We start from the raw sequence: 24,902 nt of genomic DNA, 5'->3' as shown, positions 1-24,902 counted from the left end.
TTATCATATAATGTATGGTAAGCCAACGTTGGCACATTGTAGATATCAGTAAGTCAATGCAATGATTACCTATTATGTTCATTTATTAACATAACAAGACAGTTTTAATGGATTCGATTGATTAATATGAAGACCTTGAATTGCATTTTATGATGATTCAACACCTTACAGCCAACTGACAATGAAGAACTCCCGATGAAGACATTCAAATGCATTTCTTTTACAATTATTCAACCCATCAGAACTGACTTTGAAGACATTCAATGAAATGGGAACATAATATAGAAAACTCATAAATATCATACATCATGTACTCTCACTTGTACTGAGTGAGACTATAGGTTAATAAAACATGTACTATTCCCTCCAGCATGCTCATAGTGGACCGCTGTCATCTGAAAGCATGCAGGAAGGGCGTGGCATCTACTCGGGTCTGTCTGGAGTAGCAGGTGTCTAGCCAGGCCGTCTTTGTGGCCACAGCCTGGGGGTACTGCAGCAGCATGTCCTGGAGCGCCTGGTGATCAACATTCATTGTGTTAAAGGTGACAAAATGATAGATGTGTGCTGGATAGATCAGTCTACCAGCCTACCAAGTGGACTGTAGAAAATGTTGCTCATCTGTCCAGCACACATCTAGGTAGACACGCCCACTTACGATGTCAGTAGAGGCAGATATTCAAACGGCTTATCACACTCACACCTGGTGGCATAATATGTCACCTTTAACACACTGCACTTAACACAGAGCTCTGGGAAGTCAAAAGATCAACACTTGACATTATACGAATGACAGAATAAAAGGTCATGTGAACAAGCGGGAGACCGACCCACCTGTTTAACCACACTGGGCTTTAAGACCGCTTGCTACCAGTGTTTGACAGGCCTGCTTACCTGTGATTAGCATGTTTCTGATTAACGAGCCTGCCCACCTGTAATTTACAAACCTACCTTTGAGTGGAATGCGTTGGTGGCTTTAGCGACGACGTGTGTGACCGTAGGACTCATGACGTCCTCCTCGTCTCCATCATAAGTACACAGTTATTAAGGAGACACACAGCAAATACAACACAAGCTGCATACTTTGTGCATTTGCACGTGATTACTTTTGGAGCGCATCAAATATTTACTAGAGCGTTTCTACAGCTCGATGCGGTTTCGCAATGACTCAGTCTTTACAGAGATATTCCTGAACCGTATTAAACGAAACCGGATCGTTTTCGCTCCCGATTGGGCTCCATGTGGACAGGGCCCAAGAAGTGTTTGGGCAATCACTGGTGAATACAATTCAGCAGGGAGTTTTGTTTCCATACCATCAATTACAACCACAGCAGTCGTATTCATCTGATTGGATAACTGATTGACAACGCTAGCCCCACTGGGCGTGGCCGTGAGGATATGTGACGAGGTGTCGTGCTAGCCTCTTCTTCTCGGTGGCGGGCAGGTTGTAGAAGAACACAAACGCCCCCTTCATGAAGTCCGGGAGGACGGCGGAGCGCCGGGTCCCAGCGCCAGAGGCTCCGGTGTCTGACCCGCCCGGGGAGACGGGGGCGGGCTCCGCCGGGGGAGGTGGTGCACTGGTGGAGGCGGAGGGTTGAGGAGGAAGGGCTGGAGCCGCGGCGGTCTTCTTGGGGGTCCTTTTGTGGTAATATCTTTCAGCAGCCGAGTCAAGGCTGAAACACTTCGTTTTTGTGAACTTGAGTTTTAAGGCAGGGTAGGCTGAAATAAACTTTAGATCATTTGTTAAAAATGTCTGGTCACCATCACTGTAGGATGGTGTGATATGATAGATAATGTGTTACAGGATGATTCTTTGTTGATGTCATGCAGAACAAGGTTATGTATAATTATATAGGGTGACGTAGAAGGATCATTTCATGCTGGCTGATGTCATGTAGGATTAGGTTAGGTAGGCTGAAGTCATATAGGAGTAGGTTATGTAGGCTGTTGTCATGTTGGATCAAGTTGTGTAGGAGGATGTAATGGAAGATGTGAGGTCCTCAAGCTGGATACATGAAGGTGGGGACCCCCTTTGAGGACAGGTACTTCCTGATCAGTCTCTCGGTGCCGTACCAGTTGAACCCTCTGGTCGAATGACCAATGCGGGGAAGGTGCACACTGGCTGGGAGGAGGGAATTCAGCATTGAATGAGCTTTGATATGGGATTCTAGATGATTTATACTGGATGTCCATTCTTCAGAATAAATCGTCAGTCAAATACAGAACATTTAATATGTTTAGTTGCACGGTGTCTTTGTGTCTTTATGGACCGGCGGACACTGATGGTACTAGACTGGGTAGCCCCGCCCATTCTGCCGGCGGTTTGAGTTCGCCCTGCAGAAGGTTCTGGAGAAGAGCAATACATTTCTTTCTAGTTTCGTTTTGTTTTTGCGGGAGCCAATCACCAATTGGCTACCGCTGGCTTTTCCCCCTGGCACGCTATTGGCTGGTTCAACACAATGACGACAGGGTTGCGACGGAAAGCAGCCAATCGCGTACAATCATTTGAACTAGGCCCATTGATCCCGCCTCTTGTGCAGAATAATATGACAGCAGCTTCCCCAGACCAACGTGCAATCCACGATTGAGCTTGGTCTGGCAATAGCCAGGCTATGACGGTACCGTATTTAAAAAAAATTAAAGCTGCATTTTATATAAGCCGCAGGAGTGGTGAATGGGGTTATATGTTTATATTTAGCACAAATTAGCCGCTCTGTAGTTAAAGTCGCGTCTTATTACTCATCTTTGCCCGCCATAACCCAAATACTTACATAAACTGCAACAAAATTGTTAAATAGTTGTTAAACATCACGGAAGCCTCCGTGAGTAGTTGGAGATAATGCAGAGCAAAGCTGTAGTACCTTGTATCCTGAGTTTTTGACAGATTTAGCAATCAAGGCATCTTCTATTTTGCCAGCAATTAATTTGGGCTTTGACGGGATAGAAGCTGTGGCTATACGGTAGACAGGAAAACGGGTTTACATTGAGAGGGAATAACTTGTAGCATAGCACCACAGGTCAGAATAAAATATTGGGTCGCTACAAGGCATATGGTCAACAAAGTAAGCCACAAGCGGGTGCAAAATACAGAACATTTCAACACGACCTGTCACTAGACCATCCAGTCTGACCTTTACTCCTTCGGGCCGCAGAGTAAATCTTTTTCAGCCCTCCTTCCAGAGCACTGAGGTGGATCCCAGACAGGTTGTTGGATCGGTCCCTCTGCTGCGCCACGATCAGGGCCAACTAACACAAACACAGAGTTCATCGAGTACACACGCAAACGGAGTGCATTCGATTGTATTCCCAACCAATTTGGCCCAAATCCAAGCTATTTGATAAATAATTGGCGGTTGTACATGATTAATAGCCATTCGTAATTGGCGTTCATCCTTTGATACACTCATACATGCTCATACATGCCCTGTGGAAGTTGGAACAGTGCCTCTTCAGTGCCATTGTGAAAAACTGTCATGGACAAACAATAGTTTTAAACATTGGTCCTTTGGAGTTCCTCTTCAGGTCATTACCCTGTTCAAAGGCACATGAGCGCTTAGGCAGCCAGGAGCAGCAGGGGATTGTCTTGACATGTATATGAGTATTAAGCGCGGAACGCCAAGATAACAAAGGAACAACTGCAAAGTAAAAGCACTAGGACAGGGGATCCGATTATCCGAGTTGGCCTCTGGCCTTTCTCTTACCTGGTCCTGACCATCCAACCGTGACTGTTTGTCATCGATGGGGAAGAGAAGCACATTCCCCAGGTCCAAGTCTGAAACGCATAGAGTTAACGTTCAAAACAGCTAGCATGACTAAACCTAAAAATACACAATGTTTACAAATTCAAAACAGCAAGTAGGACTCGCAATACATTTTCATACGTGCATTTCAACATACAAGTTAAGAAGCTTCTTCTACTACTTCTCAGATCCTACACTACACAAGTTTTCACACCAAGTCTAAAAGCTCTCGGATTTGGCAACATGATTACCTCAGCTTTCAAACCTTCACTTCGGTCCCCTAGCTGATATTGTTTAATAGCTCCAGCCTAGCTTTCATGCTACCAGCTATATTGGATTGTTTATTGGCTCCAGCCTAGCTGTCATGCTACCAGCTAGTTCATCATTTATAAAGGCTAGCCTACAGTTCATGCGACTAGCTAGCTCATAATTGATTAGCTCTAGCCTAGCTTTCATGCTACAAGCAAGCTCATAATTCATAAACTCCAACCTACCTTTCATGCTCCCAGCTAGCTCATATTGTTTGCTTGGTTCATCAGACCTCATCTCCAGAGCAGTAAACAGACCTCCTCGTCCCCATCGCCCAGAATCATCTGTACAACACACATACAACACATAACCGTCAAAACGCAAAAACACATTCAATACACACAAATGCACCATAAAAATGCATACAATGCAGAACCTCATTAAAACACACAGGCCTTTATACAACAAACAACCCAATTAGAAACCCAACTCCATATAAACAGCCAAACACAACTATACAACACGCAACCCTTTTTAAGACAGACACATATACACAAACAAAACACAAACAAAACACAAACCCATTAAACATGGGACACTGTGACCTAATGACGTTTTGGTAGCGGTTTGAGGCGGACAGTTCATACCAACACAGTGGACAATGATGGCGTCTTCCGGTCCAGTCTGAGGGTGTGTGACGTCCCCCAGCACGTAGTGGATGGCGGTGGGGTCCGACTCTGTGGAGCCCTCGCTGGCAAGGCTGACGTCATCCCCCTCTTCCTCCTCGTCTTCGCAGCTGTCCTCCGAGTGAAGGCACAGAGACCTGTAGCCCGAGCTCTGCCACCAGTCCATCCTAAACCAACCAATCAAACAAATCATCAGTTAATTATCAATTCACTGAATCAACACTTTCTCAGGAATAAAGTGAATTAGGAATAATCATTCAATGATCTTAATTCAGGAAGTGTTATGAAATTAAATTTGTACTTTTGAAGGTTTTATCCTTTTTATCGTAGAGTAAGACATGAAGGTATGGGAGGTATGTTCCAATCTATATTGAACAAGAGGGGGCTGCTTGACTTGTGGGCAGCCATACTTTTTCTTCTGCTTCTGCTCCTCCAGTTTCCTCTTCCTGTCCTGCTGGAGCTTGGCCCTCTTGGCGGCTGACTCCTGGTTCTTCTGTCGCCTGAGCTCCAGGTCGGCTGCACTCAGAGGCTTTCTCTTCCGCGTAGAAACCCCAAGAGGCCCGGTCAGCAACACCTGGGGATTGAAAGGACATGAGTATTAAAGGTACGTGAGGACCCTGAAAACCGGGAACCATGAGAGATGTGGGGACCAAGAACACACAACACTTTTAAAGACATGGGGACCCAGAACACGCAACTCTTTTAAAGACGTGGGGACCAAGAACACACAACTCTTTTAAAGACATTTGGGGACCAAGAAGATAACTCTTTTAAAGTAATGCGTTGACCAAGAACACACAACTATTTATGATATAAGGAGACGCAACTTTTCAAGAGAAATGAGGACTCTTTGAAACGTTTGGGGACAATAAAACATCAATACTTGAAATTCACGTATTTCCACAGAATACACAAACCTAACAAACTAACATGAGAGAAACAATGACGTCTCCGGGCTCCAGATAACCATCATATCAACTCCATCACAGGTCTCCACATAACCGAACCAAACCTCCCCAGAAAGGGGATTTGAGGGCCAACCTCACCCCGGCTTTGTGTCTGAGCGAAGGCCCCTCCCCGCTGTCGTCTGTGAGCTCGGCCAGCTGCTCCTCCTGCAGACGTTGGAAGCTCTTCAGGTCCTCAGTGCTGGGTTCCTTGGAGTAATCCCTCCCCTCAAAGTAGTACATGTGGTCGGGCTTCTTCTTACCGTCTGCAGGGATTCAAAAACAGTACAGTTTCTGACTTAGATCAATTGTTACCTCACAAAAAGAATTTGTCCACCAGATGTGCTCTCTTAAAATTAGCGAAGTCACTATCGATGACACTTGGAAATGATCAGCTGTAAAATAATTATTATACATCTGTGGTCATGGGGAGCTCTAAAACCTACTTTGGACATCGTCCTCAGAATCATTCTCCCCTTCATCTTCCTCCTCTCCCCTGCTGGGCGATGCTGGGTCTTGTTCCGCCACCCACTGGCCATTCTTTGTATGGCCGACGATTTTCCCCAGGTCCACATCCTGTATGGAGCTCTCTTCAGACGCCAGCAGTTTGTCGACGCCGAACTTTAAGATCTCACTCAACTAGACGGATACGCAGGAAAAGGGGATTTAGCTTAAATGTCTAAATTAATACATTGGTTCTCAGATAAAAACAAATGTTAAGAAAATGTATATGGGTTATGGTCCGCTGGAACTATAGATTTGGTCCTACGAGTGTGGAGGCCCCGGGGGGAGAGAGAGAGGTACCGACCTGTAGTCCACCAGCGGAGGCCTGGTCAAGCAGGGAGAAGCGCCCCTCCTCGATGACGGCTTTGGTGAGGTCCAGCTTGGACGTCGCACGGGAGTACACCATCTCCTCCACCGAGTCCCGGCCAAGGAGACGGATCACCTTCACAGGCCTGGTGTGCACACACACACACACACACACACACACACACACACACACACACACACACACACACACACACACACACACACACACACACACACACACACACACACACACACCGAGGCCTTCGGGTTAGCCTATTGACATTGGGGATCGAACCCGGAACCTTTGGGCTGGGACCCTAACCACAAGACTATCCTTCCCACAACGACGATCTTGTACGATATTTATAGATAGTTAGTTTAACATACATCTATTGATGCACTTAGACACATCATCAGTGATGGAACCTGGGGTCATTGGGTGTTTCGGGTCTCGCAACATCATACACCCTCAACCAGGCGACCCAGCCGGGATTGATCAAGTCCCAACTTGTGTCTAAGTAGCATGTACCCACGGATCGCCCCTCTTGATCCACAGCCATCTAGAGGCCTTCTCAGCTGCCTCTGTGGTGGTCTTGATGGCCTTTCTCTGACGTGCACCTGTGACTCCAAGCATGCTGTATGCTTTGCAGAGAGATTGCGCTGCAAAGCCTCTACAGCCCACCTCTATTGGCACACACCGGGCACGCCACCCCCGTCTGCGGCACTCCTCCACTAAGTTGGCATACTTGCCACGATTCCTCTCATTGGCCTCTTCCATGCGCTCCTGCCAGGGAACTGTCAGCTCCAGTAGGACCACCTGTTTGGTTGAATCTGAGAACAGAACTATGTCTGGTCTCAGGGTGGTTTCCACGATGTGCTCTGGGAATCTGAGCTGCTTCCCCAGGTCGGCCTTCATCTGCCAGTCCGGTGCGGTTCCAAGGAGTCCCGCTGCCCCCCTTGGCTTGGGCTTAGGCTTCTCCCCTGCTCGAATGAAAGCAATCGCCTGCCTTGCTGGTCAGAGAGGCTTGTTCTGGGAGATGCTGGTGAAGATGGTTTCTGCTATCGCCTTCAGCACCTGGTCGTGGCGCCAAGTGTAGCGTCCTTCTCCCAGGGCTTTGGAGCAACAGCTGAGGATGTGCTCTAGCGTTCCCCTTCTGAGGCACAAAGGACATGATGGTGCGTCAACCTTGCCCCAGCAGAAGAGGTTGGATGGGCTGGGTAAGACGTCATAGACGGACGCAATCAGGAACTTGATCCGGGAAGGCTCAGCTTGCCAAAGCTCAGACCAGGAGATCTTGCGGTCCACTGCCTGTTCCCATCTCGTCCTTCCCACAACGAGGATCTTGTACGATATTTATAGATACAACACACTATAATTAAGGTATTTTTTTGTTACATAGCAATAATTTAGACAAAAATAGCTATGATGTGTGTAGAGAGATAGACAGACAGACAAGAGGTTATCATTGGTCTGGCCCATCACCTGGTCTGGCCAATCCGGTGGCAGCGAGCGGCAGCCTGCAAGTCATTCTGGGGGTTGAAATCACTATCCATGAAGACTACAGTGTCAGCCGCTGTCAGATTCAGCCCCACGCCCCCTGGGGAGACAAGAGAGTGAGTGAAGTGCTATAAAACTTTCACCAAGGAGCAGATTACACCATAACCACATAGTGTTTGTGTTATGGTGTAACATGTCTGTTGTCCCCTTTGCATTTTTCTGCAGTTTCTTCAGAGCGCATAATGTTTAAACTTGTTCAACCGTTTCCAGAGAAATGCCATTTGAAAACAAAGAGGAGACTTGGCAAAACAACAAGAGGCAGATTGTACGAGTGAAGGGATAGTAGTTTGGGGTTTTAGAGAGCCTCGCTTCTTGAGGCTGGGCACAGTCTGGCGACAGTAGGGAGATGGCGGGGAGAGGAGCAGAGTTTTTTTTTTTAGACTGGGGCTAGCTTGATATCGCAGGTCTTTCATATTGTATCAACACATGGGCCAGTCGCATTTGGAATCAGTGGAGTTGTTTCTGTTTAACTCATGTTCTTTCAAATCCACACAACAAAACATCATCCAATGAAATTCGGCCCGACTCTGTTAGATACCACCTTTTTAAATTGGCATGATTGCTAGTCATGTACACCTGAATGTGACGTCCTATTTCTGCACTCGCAAACAACAGCAAGAAGAAGACAAGCCCTTGCCTGCTGTAACACTGGAGTTTCCATCAGAGGAATCATAAAGGGTCATGATATCCATCTTTAGGTGGCGGTGGTGGTGAGCTCACCTGCTTTGGTGCTGAGCATGAAGACAAACACGTCTTTGCTGCTGAAGTTCTTGATGGCCAGGTTTCGCTCCTCTCCACGCACCGACCCATCCAGACGCTCGTAGCTGTACCCTGCAGAGTCCCCCGCCAGGCCCAGGGTCCGCCAGGGAGGGTAGGGGGAAGGACATGCAGCCAGATTACTTATTGTCATTCACTCTTATCCAAAGAGACTTGCAGTGAAGTCAGGTACATGTCATTAAGGCGCAGGTAGGGGTTGGACAGTCAATACAGAGACACTTCATTAGGGGAGAAGGTAGGGGTTAGACAGTACAGAGACAGGGATTAGAGATAAGGTACGGGTAAGACAGTACAGAGACAGGTCATTAAGGAGAAGGTAGGGGTTAGACAGTACAGAGACAGGGATTAGGGATAAGGTACGGGTAAAACAGTACAGAGACAGGTCATTAAGGAGAAGGTAGGGGTTAGACAGTACAGAGACAGGGATTAGAGATAAGGTACGGGTAAGACAGTACAGAGACAGGTCATTAAGGAGAAGGTAGGGGTTAGACAGTACAGAGACAGGGATTAGGGATAAGGTACGGGTAAGACAGTACAGAGACAGGTCATTAAGGAGAAGGTAGGGGTTAGACAGTACAGAGACAGGGATTAGAGATAAGGTACGGGTAAGACAGTACAGAGACAGGTCATTAAGGAGAAGGTAGGGGTTAGACAGTACAGAGACAGGGATTAGGGATAAGGTACGGGTAAGACAGTACAGAGACAGGTCATTAAGGAGAAGGTTAGGGGTAATATTGAGCCAAGATGCCCCCCCCCCCCCCCCAAACACTTGAATATCCTTTATCTTAGTATCCTATCCTAGGATGATAATTAATAATAATAAATATTAAAATGCTTAAAATTTTAATAATAACGGTAAAATGGGACATCTTGCAATCTTTTTAACAGTTTCTTCCTCCTTTCTTCTTCTTCTGCATTTAACGACAAGTAGTGTCTACTGACTATCCCTCTGGTTTTCCAGGGGTTGTACCAGTAGCCTACCTCTGTATTCCATGTAGTCTTGCAGAATATCCAGCATCCTGGTCATCTGGGAGAACAGCAGCACTCGATGGCCCCTTCAGACAATGTGAGCAGAGGATTGACCAATCAGATCAACTTGAGCAGAGGACTGACCAATCAGATAACTTCTCTATCTAATCCTCAATTTCCAATAAAATACATTCATTTATAAAAGGGATGGTGCAGTAATCTGATGGCCAAAAATATATGCTCTAACTAAAGGGTTTCGCAACATCAAATATTTAATCTCAATGTTTAACGTTTACTGTATATCTATACATTTGTAGTTTAGGTTTAAGTATGAGATTAGGTTAGAGATGCCTACATTTATATAATGGTTTGGTATATAATGCAATACTGCAATTTCATCGCATAAAATTGCATAAATATGCCGCATATTTCATCGAATTTTTTAAGCCAACGTGCCGCATAATCAAGGATTTTTGGCCGCAACAATCACAAAAAAACGCCCCATTTTTCTGGAGGGACTGATCTACACACACATGTCCATCTTGACAGTTAACTCTAAATTAATCTAGTACTTAGCGGCTGCTGTCTCCGTCATCCCCGGTGGTGACTAGCGGTATTGCGACCACTGACCCTTTATGGAGGAAGGACAATAAACTGTCCAGAAGACACATCTTCCCGCTGGCTTCGATCAGGTGCTCGCCCATGATAAACGGCTCCGGTTCCACCCCTGAGACAACAACGGGTAAACAAACATGCGTGTGTCACTCGCCAGGGGTGTAACCAAGGGCGACGGCCCTTGGAGCATCACGTCCCCCCGAGACCTCTGACTTACCGTCAAACAGGTAGGGGTGGTCCACGCACTTCCTCAGCTGCATCAGGATGTTCATCAGCCTCGTCTTGTTGCCTTGCTCGTTTCCAAATGCATCTAGATTGGAATAGAGCCGTCATCCCGACTCCTCCATTCGGTTATACAGCCTTGGCTCCATTCTATGTAACCTCCATTCGGTTATACAGCCTTGGCTCCATTCTATGTAACCTCCATTAGGTTATACAGCCTTGGCTCCATTCTATGTAACCTCCATTCGGTTATACAGCCTTGGCTCCATTCTATGTAACCTCCATTCGGTTATACAGCCTTGGCTCCATTCTATGTAACCTCCATTCGGATATACAGCCTTGGCTCCATTCTATGTAACCTCCATTCGGTTATACAGCCTTGGCTCCATTCTATGTAACCTCCATTAGGTTATACAGCCTTGGCTCCATTCTATGTAACCTCCATTCGGTTATACAGCCTTGGCTCCATTCTATGTAACCTCCATTCGGTTATACAGCCTTGGCTCCATTCTATGTAACCTCCATTAGGTTATACAGCCTTGGCTCCATTCTATGTAACCTCCATTAGGTTATACAGCCTTGGCTCCATTCTATGTAACCTCCATTAGGTTAAGCAGCCTTGAATCCATGCTGTGTGCTTGTTGTGTTCAATCAAATCATGTATTTTTTGGCATAACAGCATCTCTAAAATGACTCAATGTAAAAGTCTGTTAAACATGTTTACAGGTATATTTAGCATGCATGTTTTACTGGCATGTTGCACAGGCATTTCGCACGGGGATATTTTACAGGTATGTTTACAGGTATATTTTACATGCATGATTTACAAGCATGTTTTCCAGGTGTATTTTCCAGGTATCTTAGACAGGTATCTCCCACAGGTGTTTTTTCCAGGTGTATTTTCCAGGTATCTTAGACAGGTATCTCCCACAGGTGTGTTTTCCAGGTGTATTTTCCAGGTATCTTATACAGGTATTTCCCACAGGTGTGTTTTCCAGGTGTATTTTCCAGGTATCTTATACAGGTATCTCCCACAGGTGTGTTTTCCAGCGTGTTTTGTGCACGGTTCTCTCACCCAGGTCCTTGGTCAGGATGGCCTTGTAGTACTTCTTCTGCAGGGCTGACATGCCGTGGTACACCAGCAGCTCCATCTTCCCGGGCAGGTCGGCCGCCACCTCCGCCTTCACCCGGCGGAGCAGGAACGGCTCCAGCATGCTCTGTAGCTCCGCGGCTACACACAAAGGAAGTAGACTGTTACTACACACAGGAAGCGGTACATTACCGTTCGTTCACACAAAGGAAGAAGGATGCCACTACAGACAGGAAGTGATCGTTATCCGTTAGTAGTACAGACAGACCAAAAACCGAAGATGCAGATGACCTCTATCGGGAGATGACAGTAACTACACACAGGAAGCAGGTGCCAGTAACTACACACAGGAGGTAGATCAATAACTATGCACAGGAAGATTCGATTACAACTACTACACACAGTAAGAAGGGAGTAGATCTTGTTGAAGAATAGCTTTATTTTCTTGGAAATAAGGGGAACTATTTATAAGTTGCTATCAAAGATGTATTATTTTCTTTATAAAGAGTTTTCAGTTTAATAAATATTAGGGGTGTGACAATTCACTCAGCTCACATTTGATACGATACATGATATTGGGTTTACGATTCGATATTATAACGATATTTTTAACAAAACGTATGACTTACAAAATATGCAAAACAATACCATTTGCCCTATATTTCCATTTCTTGTCAAATTGTAAACAAGATGTGTTGTAGTAACATGGTATAGACTAATCATCTTGTCATGAATGGCAATAAACTATTTATATATTTATTTATTTTTAAAATCGGACATCGCAAAACATTTTCTTCTTCACGATTTAATATCGCGATACTTCGTGGCACGAAATATCGTCACACCCCTTATAAATGTATAGATACAGTACCAGACAAAGTTTGGACACACCTTCTCAATCAATGTTTTTTTCTTTTTTACATTGCAGATTAATATTGAAGACATCAAAACTATGAAGGAACATACAATATGAAATTATGTGGTAAACAAAAAAATGCTCAACAAACCAGAATATGTTTTACATTTTACATTCTTCAAAGTAGACACCTTTTGCATTGATGACAGCTTTGCACACTCTTGACATTCTTTCAATTAGCTTCATGATAGTCACCTGGAATGGTTTAATGGTTAAAGGCACCCAGTGCAACTTTATGTAAACATTCAATGAAAAATAAACATTCAATTTCTAGTCTTTTTTACACGTAGTAAGTTTCAATAACTCCATACCATTACATATCGACATTCAAGGAGCAAAGATGAGACGTCGTTGTGTGGTGAGAACTGATAGAAAATCGTAAACAACAACAATCGCCGGTGGGGAGAAGCCATTTTTCCATTGACTGGAAGCCTGCTTTATTTATTGTAGGTTACAAAAAATAAAGAAAATGGCGGCATTGTTGTTGTTATCGATTTTGTATCAGTTCTCACCACACAACGACGTCTCATCTTTGCTGCTTAAATGTCGGTATGTAATGGTATGGAGTTATTGAAACTTACTACGTGTAAAAAAGACTAGAAATTGAATGTTTATTTTTAAGCCTCGAAAGTTGCACTGGGTGCCTTTAAGAGATGTGCCTTGTCAAGAGTTATTTTGTGGAATTTCTTGCCTTTTTATGTGTTTGAGACCATCAGTTGTGCTGTACAGAGGCAGGTTTGGTGCACAATTCTATACAATGAAAAGGCCTATTTGACTTCAGTTCAAATCCATATTGTGGCAAGAACTACTCAATTCAGTAAAGATAAACGACCGTCCATCCTTACGTTGACAGGAAGGTCAGTAAATCCGAAAGATTTCAAGAACTTTGAATGTATCCTCAGGGGCGTTGCGAGGTAGTGTGGGGGCCCCAAGCAAGAATTCTTAGGGGGCCGATTGTTGACGGCATACCAAGCAATTGCCTGGTATGCCTAATGGGACGCGGCGCCTCTCTCAAGAGCAGTGGTGAAAACCATCAAACACTATAATGAAACCGGCACTTATGAGGACCGCCCCAGGACAGGAAGACCAAGAGCAACCTCTGCTGCTGAGGAAAAGTTCATTCGAGATACCAGCCTCAGAAACCGCAAATTAACAGCACCTCAGATTAGAGCCCACATAAATGCTTCGCAGAGTTCAAGTAGCACACATCTCCACGTCAACTGTTCAGAGGAGACTACGTGAATCAGGCCTTCATTGTCGAATTGTTACAAAGAAGCCACTGCTGAGGAAGAACAACAAAAAGAAGAGACTTGCTTGGGCCATTAAACACAATGAGTGGACATTTTTGGTTCGACCCGCCGTGTCTATGTAAGACGAAGAAAAGGTGAGCGGATGGTTTCTTCATGCGTGGTCCCCACCGTGGACCATGGAGGAGGAGGAGTGATGGTGTGGGGGTGCTTCGCTGGTGACACTGTTGGGGATTTATTCAAAGTTCAAGGCACACTTAACCAGCATGGCTACCGTAGCATTCTACAGCGACATGCCATCCCATCTGGTTTGCGCTTAGTGGGACCCGGATTTGTTTTTCAACCGGACAATGACCCCAAACACACCTCCAGGCCGTGCAAGGGCTGTTTCACCAAGAAGGAGGGTGATGGGGTGCTGCGTCAGATGACCTGGCCTCCACAATCACCCCACCTAAACCCAATAGAGATGGTCTGGGATGAGTTGGACCGCAGAGTGAAGGCAAAGCAGCCAACAAGTGCTCAGCACCTCTGGGAACTCCTTCAAGACTGTTGGAAAACCATTCCAGGGGACTACCTCATTAAACTGATCGAAAAGGATGCCAAGAGTGTGCAAAGCTGTCATCAAAGCAAAAGGTGGCTACTTGGAAGAATGTAAAATATAAAACATATTCTGGTTTGTTGAGCATTTTTTTGTTTCCCACATAATTCCATACGTGTTTCTTCATAGTTTTGATGCATTCAATATTAATCTGCTATGTTGAAAATAAATAAATAAATAAAAATAAAAACCACTGAACGAGAAGGTGTGTCCAAACTTTTGACTGGTACTGTATGTCAGGGACAGTTATGGTGGTTATATCGTTCCTACCCAGAGCAGGTCGGTTCTGGAGGTCGGCGTAGTACTGGACAAAGTCCTTGGCCTGGTCGGCGGGGAACAGGCTGGGCTGGATGAAGCTGATCAGGGAGTAGACCTCCAGGAGGTTGTTCTGGATCGGAGTCCCAGTGAGCAGAACCCGGAAACCCATCGAGAACTAGAAGAACAAGCAGAATGACTCAGATGGAAAGAAGCTGATTCAGAGGAGAAGGAGGAGGATGAAGAGGTGGAGGATGATGAGGGAGGAGGAGGAGGATGATGAAGAAGAAGAAGTGCTGTGGTACCTCGCTCAGGGTCTTGTGGAGCAAGGAATCCTGGTTTTTCAGTCGGTGAGCCTCGTCCACAACCAGAGCCTTCCATTTCCAACTGAAGACCAAGAGATGAGAGATAATTAGCCAACACTAAACCAACTAGAAGGATGTGTGGTTAGGCCTTCATCTCTCTGATCAGAGGAGTCCTACATGTTTGTGTCTTTCCTCATTTGTTTACCACAAAGAAAGGTGCTCCTGCCACCAGGGCCTGATTAACAATGCGCTTGTGATAACCAGTGGCGGACTCAGACCGCCAGTTTGAAATGCAGGGGCGAAAAAATAAAAAGGGCACATTCTGCACAACAGCACGCCCAACCAGCGTATGATGCATCATGTATGGCCCTTTCTCTCGTATTCACCACTCTAGAGGGCACTTCTTTTCAACCATGGAGGCACTGTAAGGGCATTAAGAGGGCACTCATTGAGGCACGTTATCAAATGTTCTTGTTCTAGAGGGCTCATCATCCTAATTTATTGTATGAAGAGGTACCAGAGGGCACCCAATCATTTTTTTTCACATGTAAAGGGCAGCCAATAAGGCACTTTCTCTCGTATTCGCCACTCTTGAGGGCACTTTTTCAACCACGGGGGCACGGGGGTACACCACTGGTGATAACATTTGAAATGAATAATGACTAACCTTTTCAAGAAGGAAAAGTCTTTCAGACATATCTGGGAACAGAAACAAAAGTTGTATGTTGTATGAAGGTGGAAGAGGTAGCAGTGTTATAACATTATGGATATTGTGTGTTTACATCCATTGACTCTCACCTCATAGGTCGTGAGCAGAACGTTGAACGGCGTGTGTTCCGTCTCTTTCTTCAACTCGGCCCGTTTCTCTTTGTCTCCTTTGTAGCAAAGCACGGAGAGAGAAGGAGCGAAGCTGCAGCCACAACACCCCAGCGGTTGTAATGAACAAGAACAGAGATATCTCTTAAATTCAAGTTCTAGTTCAAGGTTATTATAGAGCCCTTTAAAAACAACAACAGTTGACCAAAGTGCTGTACAATTCAACTATCTAGTTATGAAACAAACAAATAAAATAAAACCAATTTAAAGCACAAAAAGGGTCACTCATCCACTTATCCCTGAAGTGGGATGAGTGGATGACCACTTTACCTTTCTAGTTCAGTTCTCCAGTTCTCCAAGACAGACAGCGGACTGAGGACCAAAAAGGGGCCATTGACACCAAGACATCCTTTCATGTACACCAGCAGAGAAATTGTCTGAAGGAACATCAAATACTGGGTTTAAAAGGTGCAACCATTTAAGGATTTTATTTAATTAATCAAAGAAGCATTTAACAATATAATCTCTATAAAACATTTTATATTACGATCTGGCAGGCTTTCTCTAAACCCATCTCATTCAACTAGTTGTAATAATCACAGCAGCGATATAAAAGGATGTTCGAAATGTTAACTATAATCGTAACTAAAATGTTAACTAAAAATTAAAATCAACCATCGATGTAAGAAGTTAATAAGTGTGTTTTTATATCACAGACCTGGCAGGTTTTCCCTAAACCCATCTCATCTCCTAGGATACATCCATCCTGGTTCTGGAGGCACTGGGTCAGCCACTGCACCCCGTCCAGCTGGTAGGACCTCAGCTGTATCCCTGAAATAAAACAACCCTTATTCCTGGGAAACTGGAAGCAGAGCAGCGTATCTTTCATATCTCAGGACATAGTTATGGGAATACCTGTCATTCTAATCATGTCAATTAAACTAAGTAAATTGATTTAACTGCTTCGCATGACGTCGATCTATCGTTAAGCTCCAATAAAACAAACCCCTTCATAAAGATTATGCATAATACATCTTTCAATTATATTACAAAAAGACGGCTTTTAATGGAAATATTGAGTTTTAGGCTGCTTTGAGGCGCTGCCACCACCAAATCGACCACTATAAATGTTGCCACAAACCGTGTAAGCCCCACTTTTGCAAGTCACTTTGGGCCACAATAGTCTTCCGTTTGGCTGGAACACTGTTTCTTGTTTTGAGAGCAAAGCTTGACATTTTTTTAAAAGTTAGGCAAGTTCAGTTTCAGAAGTACAGGTTAGTAGTCCGCGAATCCGCGCCAACCAAACAGTTTATGCTTGGCACTTCCTGGTCATGTGACCAGAAAAGGCAAATACTGGCAAGTGTCATTGCAATATTTTTTTACCGTTTCAGCTCTAGAAAGGTAATGTTTATTTTTTTGTAGCTTTATTCCTTATTCTAAACGTTTGAATGATTTCTGTCAAGTTAATGCTGCTTTGACACAATCCCGTCCCATTTGGATTTATACAATTAATTTGATAAAATATGAAAAGCTTTATTCAGTTTTCCAGACATATAGGCACACATAAATAAATAAATGCAAATAGGAATTGTAGGGGAAGATGCATTTAACAAATATGATTCAATACAAAAAATTAAAAACATAATATATATAATATGGGAATAAGAAAGAAAGCCCCAGTCATCCCTGCCTTTCATTGTAATGATCTTTACATTACGTTGAAACAAGTAGAACCATATTTATTCATAGCCACAGTAACAGGCTTGCTACTAAAACTAATGTGAGAGTAATCTTAATCCTTCAGTGCAGCAAGTGCAATCCTAAAACGTTAAAAGTACATATGGACATAAATTACATCACTGATAAAAACGTGAGTGAAAAGGGTCACTAACAGATAGCTGAATCACGTGAACATCCCATAATTAACATTAGAAGACTTCTCCCCAGTGGTTTCATTTGATACACATGGACATCATCTTCAGCATAGCATCCCTGGGGGTCAAAGATCAGAATTGTGGCCGATTATACGTCTTTGATCTTGGAATAAATGTTCTTCATATTGGTAAAATATTGCTGTTGCAAGTATAAAAGTATGAGGGTAATTAGGACAGTGTACAATGTCAAATATAAGTTCTGAAAAGATTACAAACCTGATAAATGGGATGTAAGACAATCCATACCTAAGAAATGGAGGGAAAATTAAAGGTTGGGTATGGAACTCTTTTTTGGCCATTTTTGCAAAATTACTTGAAATCCTCATCATAACCCACTTACAGCCACCGTGTTAGAAGTACTGACATGAAAATTAAACGAGTCAATCATTTGTGGAATGGGCAGGGCTCGAAAAACTCCAGCCAATGATTTCCAGACCCACCGAGTGGCATTGGACAGCAAGTACGTCACTCAAAGGGTCGTCCTGCACTCTCGCGACCCCTCCCCTGCTCCGGCGCGACCCCTTCGTGCACGTACTCAAAGCTCGTGACCCAGAGCAAGCTTCCTGTTTGTTGTTATCCTGTGGTAGCTGCTGGAGCTAGCTAACTAGCTAATGACTCGCTCTCGTGCATCTGTTCGCTCGTCCAAGATTGCTAGTCCATGTACTTGGAATGGGTGGAGACAGAGTCCGCGTTGAAAGAGAGGGGGTAGGACCATTTGAGTTGTGTATTTTCAAAATCTGCTGGCGTTTCACAAATCCCATACCCAACCTTTAAGCAATAACATTTCAATCCAACAATTTCAAAATTGTTGTACATTAAAAGACAATGCTACTCAGTCTATTATCTCATAATTTGGCTTACCAGGCGAACGCCAAAAGTTGCAAAATGCAAAATAGCAGCGCAAGACCGAAATTCTTCCACTGTAAGAAAAATATTAAGAATTTCAGGCCTGCCATAGAAAAAACATTGACTTAGATTCAATCAATGCTTAATTGAATTTAACTTAAAAATAGTCTTAATATTCAGACTTACCCAGAAGGCAGCACAGAGGGTCAACACCAGACATGTCTGAAGCAATATGTTTATCATTGAAATATACATTAATAAATGTATTATTAAGCTGTATATTTATCAGGACCATGAATGGAGCCACTTAATCATTAGAGAACTCAGTATGTATGGGGTGGGAAATAATTTCAGAAAATGTGTCAAATCCAGTTTGGTATAACATGCAATGCAAAAAACAGACTACATTTCCCACCATTTGCTGCCAAGGTGCTGTGAAACTGATGATGCAGACACTTGACTTACCAGCATGATGGTGGTGGCCAGAGCTCTCGTCTTGTCGCACATTCTTTTCAGTTGCTTCACGGGTCCCATTAAAAACATAGTGCTGTGAAAACACAACACAATAACAACAGCTATTGATACCGTGGTTAGATAATGTTTGTAGGGAAAATATGTATACACTTGGCAATAAGTTATGATCCTGGTTTTCGTAGTCTTACCTGCACAGCGAACACACGTTTCCAAGTGAATAAAACACAATAAAAAGAGTTATTCCAATCTTCGGGATGAAAAGCACACACACACCCTGCAAAATAAACAGTTCTCGGTTAACGATTAGGCCTACATAGCCTTAATAATCCCAGACAGGAAATTCTGGAATTTATATGTTTATGTATTTTGAACCTTTTGGGAAATATCAGTATGTATAAGGACAGATTGTATCCTGGTATTGTAGATTGGATTGCATGTTTTATTATATTGCAGTCTTATTGGAAACTAGTTTATTTTGCACTGACTAATGGACAAGAAGGATAGGGCGACACAATTGCAGCATTCCATTAAGCCAGTCTAACTGGTAGCGCCAGGCCTGTTGCATGGCATTCACAAAACTAGGTTTAAGACCAAACATATCAGGAGGTAATATTCACACTCAATCGTAGCCTACCAATAAAGTACACACACAGCCGATCACGAAGCAGCCGACGAACCCCTTTACGCGTGTGCCCCAGCCGAGTGTGGAAGCTTCGTTGGCAGCCTAAACACCGAGTTCAGATCATACCGGTATGTTAATATAGATTTCCAATTAAGTTTGTAGCTTCAGGGGCAACTCGGTGAAAGAAAAAAACGATTACCTGTAAAATAGTTCTGTCTTGAGTGCGCCCTTCCTCGCCACTCAACACCGACTTTAATTTGTCCATGATTTAAGATCAATTCACACGCAGCTCTCACTTCTCGGCGTATTATTGTTTTCTTTCCTGTTCCACGGGGTTATTCTCGTCAATCTGTGGGCCGGGCAGCAAAACCGCGTCACTTGGTCTGCTTGCGATGTAGGGCAGCCTACCTGCACAGGTAGTTACGCAGCTGAAAGTGACACCTGTTGGCCCTGATTAAAAAACATTAATTTAAATGCCGAGGTTGTATAATATCAACGCTATATTAGAGTTATAATTTGGGGAAATGTGGACGCAATTAAGGAGATGATTAAAAAACTTTATTTGAAAAAAATGTATTGTGACGCAAAATTACAATAGCAACAGGATTAGGCACTCTTGACCGTATCACAATCAAATTAACACACAAATGGATCTGCAGAGCTGCTCCTTGGCTTCCATTTGTTTATCAAACATCTATGCAAGGTCGAAAACAAGAACAGAATGGAAATAGGCCTACTCATTTCGACATTATTCATAACACTGGTTTCAAGTTCATGTCAAATGTGTGGATATAAATAAATGTAGTGTTAATATATAAAGGAAGTAAACAATGTAAAATACTTTGGGCCATAACACGCTCAACAGGCATGCGGTGGACAGTGGAAAACGAGCAGATTCACAAACGAAGGCCACGAGTATACTCTTAAAAACCAAACAATGATCAATCATACAAGGAAATATATGATATACAATTGGCGCGAGGCAACAGTTAAATAAGTATTATTGAATATAAGGCAGAGGTCGAGATATATTTCAGGAAAGCGATGCAGAGTGCCAACATTTCTTCCCTGTTCTTTATCATCTCTACGTCCTGTGCTGGGGCTTTGGTGCCTATGGCAGTGATGTCGAGTGGAGGATCCCTGGAGGTAAGGGGCTTCACATGGCCTCGTCGTCCGACTCCAGCTCTCTGTCTCTGTGCTTGAGGAGTCCCATCTCCACCGGAGGAGTCCTCTTCAACCTGGAGCGCACCACACTGCCATGTAAACAAAACGCAAACATAAAAAAACAAAAAAATACTGTTACCCAAAGAATAAAAAAATGCAGTACATTATATTATACTACAAAAAAAACTCTAAAAGCCACAACAAACTACAATAAATAACAAGTAAGGGATGGATAGGTCCGTGGTTTTAGTTAAGCTTTTGTTGTGGAGTGGTCAAGTTTAGAGTTAGGATCTGAATTGAAAGGAAGGCTTCCTTGTAGGTCTATGCCATTGAAGTTTGAGTTATGGATTTGGTGTATATCAATGCAGTGCAACTTCTCACCAGGTGATGGCGCAGTAGATCGCGCTCACAGTGAGCATGCTGGCCGCCAGGTGCCAGCAGAAGCACATTGTTACGAACATCATGTTATTATGGTCTGTCAGGACCCACTGCGCACCCCCGGGTGGGTACAGCACGTAGCCAATCTGTGATCCAAGAGGAGAGACACACATAAATAAATAAATACATACATAAACACAGCCTCATTCTCTCTTTAAAGGCCCGATTATACTTCTATGTTGAATAGTTGCCGTAGGGGGAGGTCTTCTATGGCACAGATGTAGCCCACAGAGGCCATTGCCGTTGGACCAAAAAAATCCACTTCGGGGCAATGGAAAGCCCGCTTCATCTTTCCTGTCTATCAATTCATGGTACATCACTTGAGGGGGTCATTGCCACACAGAGGCCTGGTTTACCTGCCAGAACCAGGACCCCTGGAGGAGACAGAGAGCCGACCTGAGCAGCTCCAGGGTGATGTTCCCCCGGTGGAAGACCTCCAGGAAGACCACCAGTGCCTGGCCGAACACGCTGTACAGCAGCATCTGGTGTACGTGGACGTCCAGCATGTCCCTGCCATGCAGGTGGTACAGGAACAGGAAGCCTGGACACACGGTTTGGTAGAGCAGATCCATTACTACAAAGTAAAAGTAACTTAACGAGGCTGATTGAAAGCAAAATACTTGACGCCACGCCCCTAAACAGCAGGGGGCTCGAATCGGCGACCCCCAGGATAAGAAGACGAGTGTTCTAATCTTAAAGCCAAATGACCAGCACAGCCGTTCGGTTCTCTCGCTCTTGAGATATTATACCACCAGGTGTGAGCGTGATTAGCAATACAAGCCGTTTAGAAAATCAGCATCTTCTGACATCTCAAGTGGGCGTGTCCACCTAGATGTGTGCTGGATAGATCAGTCTACCAGCCTACCCAGTGGACTGTATTAAACGTTGCTCATCTATCCGTTATACATCTAGGTGGACATGCCCACTTGTGATGTCAGAAGAGGCAGATTTTCAAAACGGCTTGTAACAGCAAATCACACACACACCTGGTGGTATAATATGTCACCTTTAAAGGCATCGGAGGGAGATTTTCATTGCAGGAAACCTGTCCGTGCATTACACCAACCTCCCCCATTGCCCCTGTACAACTACCTGATATGGACAGTGGTAGAACATGTGACCGACTCCAGCATGGGGACCCGTACCTTCGATGAAGAAGGCGAGAGCCAACGCCAGCCGGTCCAGGGCGAGGGGCGCGGCTTCCGTGACGTGAACGACCAGCGAGACGGCGCCGGCCAGCGAGAAGAACAGGTACATGGTGGCGTGCTGCCAGTTCATCAGGTCCTTCCACTGGTTTTCCGACGTGTCGTACAGTCGGAGGTGCGGGCCACCCGCCGCAAACTGCTCCGCCAACATCCCTGAGGAGGGCAACGTTCTGTCTTCAGTCATTCTGCGTCAGCATTGGTCAATGGCATCACATGATAAATCAAGCTTCTGCATAACTCTTAAAGGTGACATAGTATACCACCAGGTGTGAGTGTGATTAGCCGTTACAAGCCGTTTTAAAAATATGCCTCTTCTGATATCACAAGTGGGCGTTTCTGTCTAGATGTATGACGGATAGATGAGCAATGTTTGCCACAGTCCACTGGGTTGGCTGATACACTGATCTATCCAGCACACATCTAGGTGGACACGCCCACTTGTGATGTCAGAAGAGGCAGATTTTCCAAAAGGCTTGCAATGGCTAATCACACTCACACCTGGTGGTATAATATGGCACCTTTAATTAATGCAAGGACCTTAAATGGTTACTAGTAGTAGTTTCCTCATGGGTAAAAAACTAACGTCTGTATGTTTGTTTATGCGCACCTTTAAACCAAATGATCAAATCTTTAACTTTTTTTATCTGCCAAAATAAATTGAATAGATACAGCTAATAAACCAGCCATCTCCCATGACACACAGCTATAGAGGTTGTGGATAACTCTGTGTAGCCTACTTCTTACTACAAAAGTAGTAAGAGGTATGCTACACATACATTAACGTACACACTACACATCCCATAATTGAAGTGATAGAATAAAGAAAAACAACTAACATTAGCATGTAGCATTACCGCTACAGCTCATAACAGCATATCGACCAGCTGGTTAACCCTTGATGCAGACCAGTCCACCTACCGACCACAGAGAAGAGGAGCATGAGGGAGCTCTCCATGACCTCCAGGCGGCGCTGGGACACTCTGCTGGCCAGGCGGGTGGAGCCAAGGCACTTGTTACGGCGGGTGGCGTACCAGAAGGAGTACTTCCCGGTCCACCACAGCCCGCCGATCAGGAAGAAGCTCCCAGGAAGAGCGTGGCCCTTGAAGCTTCCCATGATGCCTCGGGATGACCCTGAACGAGGAAGGGAAGGTTGAAGGTCATCCTGAGTTGCCTTAGCTCACTTGGGCGTCCTTTATGTAGAGGACATGTCAATGGGAATAGTAATGTTATGCATGTTATGCCTGCTGCAACGTGAGAGAAAAATTTAGCATCATGCATATATTTTACAGCAGAAATGACTGAGGGTCATAATGTTATTATTGTGTATCCAATAAAACAGAACATTGTGTTTAATAAAAATGGTTGACAAAGACCATAAAACATACCTACATCAAATGATTAAGGAGAAACTTGTTTTTGTGTGAACTTTAATAGTCTGTAGGGTCTTATTGCAAGGGCAAAGTGTTTTATAATAAATGTCCATGGTGGTGAAAAACAAGAGAAGAGAAAGGGAGAGTAAAAAAGCAATCAGACATAACGATAAATGAGAGGGCCTATAAGACCAGGGGCCTCAAGGGGGTGTGGCCTGACCTGGAGCACCACAGCTTTTGGCCAATGAGATGAACAGGTTCTAAATATAAACTCAAGTAGATATTATTTAAAAGATATGTCGTAGGCCTAGGTAGAAAAAAAACGATCCTAGACAAAATAATAATAGAAAGAAGAACAAAGTGATGGACATAACCTAAGTTCATCTATAACAAGGTGGGTTTAGCCAACACTAAAGATAATTCAAAAAGAAATAGTAGGCCCTATATGCATATTTTAAGACATCGTATCATAACCAGTCTCACAAAGGCCTGATGCTTAAATCTCAATTTCCGTTCTATCTATCTAATCTAAAATCTCGGACAAGTGGAATTGTCTGTCTTGTCCTTCTGCCTGCCTATCCCTCAAATATTTCACATCGTTTTTGATAGATCAATGCTTTGTAGAAAAATCGATTGGTTTTTAACAAGCACTCATAATACACAAACAATATACAAACCAATTGTTTATTATTGTGTTATAAATAGCTCCGGGTTCGAGGAACACTCTAATTAGGGGACCACACTTCGGTCGCCATGGCAATCCCCTCCTCGTGTCACCTAAAGTGGCCCTTCAAGATAAGAGCCCTGCTAGATTTCCTTACCAACAGTCGGTATGTGTACAAACTGTGGCCCCTTCTATTTGGCCCCAGAATGACCTAAAATGGTGCTGAAATGCACATAAGATGTAGATCTTTCTTTAAAAAGAAAGACAGGCTATCCCAACGAATCGGTCACACATGAATCCGTAATTGCAGACCACACTGTGGGTGCGTGTGGGTGTTAGTGTATAATTACAGTTTTTATGTTTATAGTAAATACTTAACATATCATTTTGT

At 44.1% G+C, this 24,902-nt stretch overlaps 3 protein-coding genes and 1 long non-coding RNA gene across 5 annotated transcripts in view; 1 reads left to right on the top strand and 3 right to left on the bottom strand.

The window, feature by feature from the left end:
* tmem45a (transmembrane protein 45a) overlaps positions 1-23,591 on the bottom strand; it is a 58,588-nt gene extending 34,997 nt beyond the window's left edge. The window contains exons 1-5 of one of the 2 annotated variants that reach the window (XR_009528472.1): positions 23,396-23,591; positions 22,418-22,630; positions 21,629-21,813; positions 21,216-21,358; positions 20,575-20,923 (exon numbers count right to left, since the gene is read on the bottom strand). Coding sequence is in view for 1 of the 2 variants with exons in the window: in XM_060067691.1 (XP_059923674.1) it covers positions 20,827-20,923; positions 21,216-21,358; positions 21,629-21,813; positions 22,418-22,630; positions 23,396-23,591 (834 nt within the window). In the remaining variant the exon portion in view is untranslated. Of the gene's footprint in view, positions 1-20,206; positions 20,924-21,215; positions 21,359-21,628; positions 21,814-22,417; positions 22,631-23,395 lie in introns of those variants that run through there. The other variant, XM_060067691.1, reaches the window with a different exon arrangement.
* Positions 66-17,250, bottom strand: chd1l (chromodomain helicase DNA binding protein 1-like). The gene is made up of 25 exons (XM_060067693.1): positions 16,936-17,250; positions 16,513-16,625; positions 16,125-16,231; positions 15,777-15,888; positions 15,646-15,677; positions 14,979-15,060; positions 14,689-14,851; positions 11,643-11,798; positions 10,563-10,655; positions 10,361-10,457; positions 9,743-9,816; positions 8,705-8,815; positions 7,910-8,024; positions 6,425-6,572; positions 6,063-6,255; positions 5,719-5,882; positions 5,083-5,246; positions 4,634-4,839; positions 4,232-4,330; positions 3,699-3,769; positions 3,129-3,243; positions 2,011-2,119; positions 1,398-1,649; positions 949-1,030; positions 66-514 (listed from the first exon to the last, which is right to left on the bottom strand). Exons 1-25 carry the CDS (start codon positions 17,027-17,029, stop codon positions 392-394), a joined length of 3,075 nt encoding a protein of 1,024 aa, XP_059923676.1. The 5' UTR covers positions 17,030-17,250; the 3' UTR covers positions 66-391.
* sft2d2a (SFT2 domain containing 2a) lies at positions 17,383-20,075 on the bottom strand. The gene is made up of 8 exons (XM_060067692.1): positions 19,870-20,075; positions 19,683-19,772; positions 19,237-19,322; positions 19,040-19,121; positions 18,761-18,796; positions 18,590-18,648; positions 17,945-17,974; positions 17,383-17,786 (listed from the first exon to the last, which is right to left on the bottom strand). The coding sequence occupies exons 1-8, from the start codon at positions 19,933-19,935 to the stop codon at positions 17,747-17,749; spliced, it is 489 nt and encodes a 162-aa protein (XP_059923675.1). The 5' UTR covers positions 19,936-20,075; the 3' UTR covers positions 17,383-17,746.
* On the top strand, positions 19,673-23,600 carry LOC132469697 (uncharacterized). The gene is made up of 2 exons (XR_009528473.1): positions 19,673-19,798; positions 22,313-23,600. It is a non-coding gene; the product is annotated as an uncharacterized LOC132469697 (long non-coding RNA).
* Positions 23,601-24,902: the final 1,302 nt, after the last annotated feature.

The sequence above is a fragment of the Gadus macrocephalus genome, chromosome 12 (assembly GCF_031168955.1).
Source record: "Gadus macrocephalus chromosome 12, ASM3116895v1".
NCBI classification, from domain to species: domain Eukaryota; kingdom Metazoa; phylum Chordata; class Actinopteri; order Gadiformes; family Gadidae; genus Gadus; species Gadus macrocephalus.
Note: the sequence above shows the minus strand (reverse complement) of the source record. Positions and strands in the feature narration are given on the sequence as shown.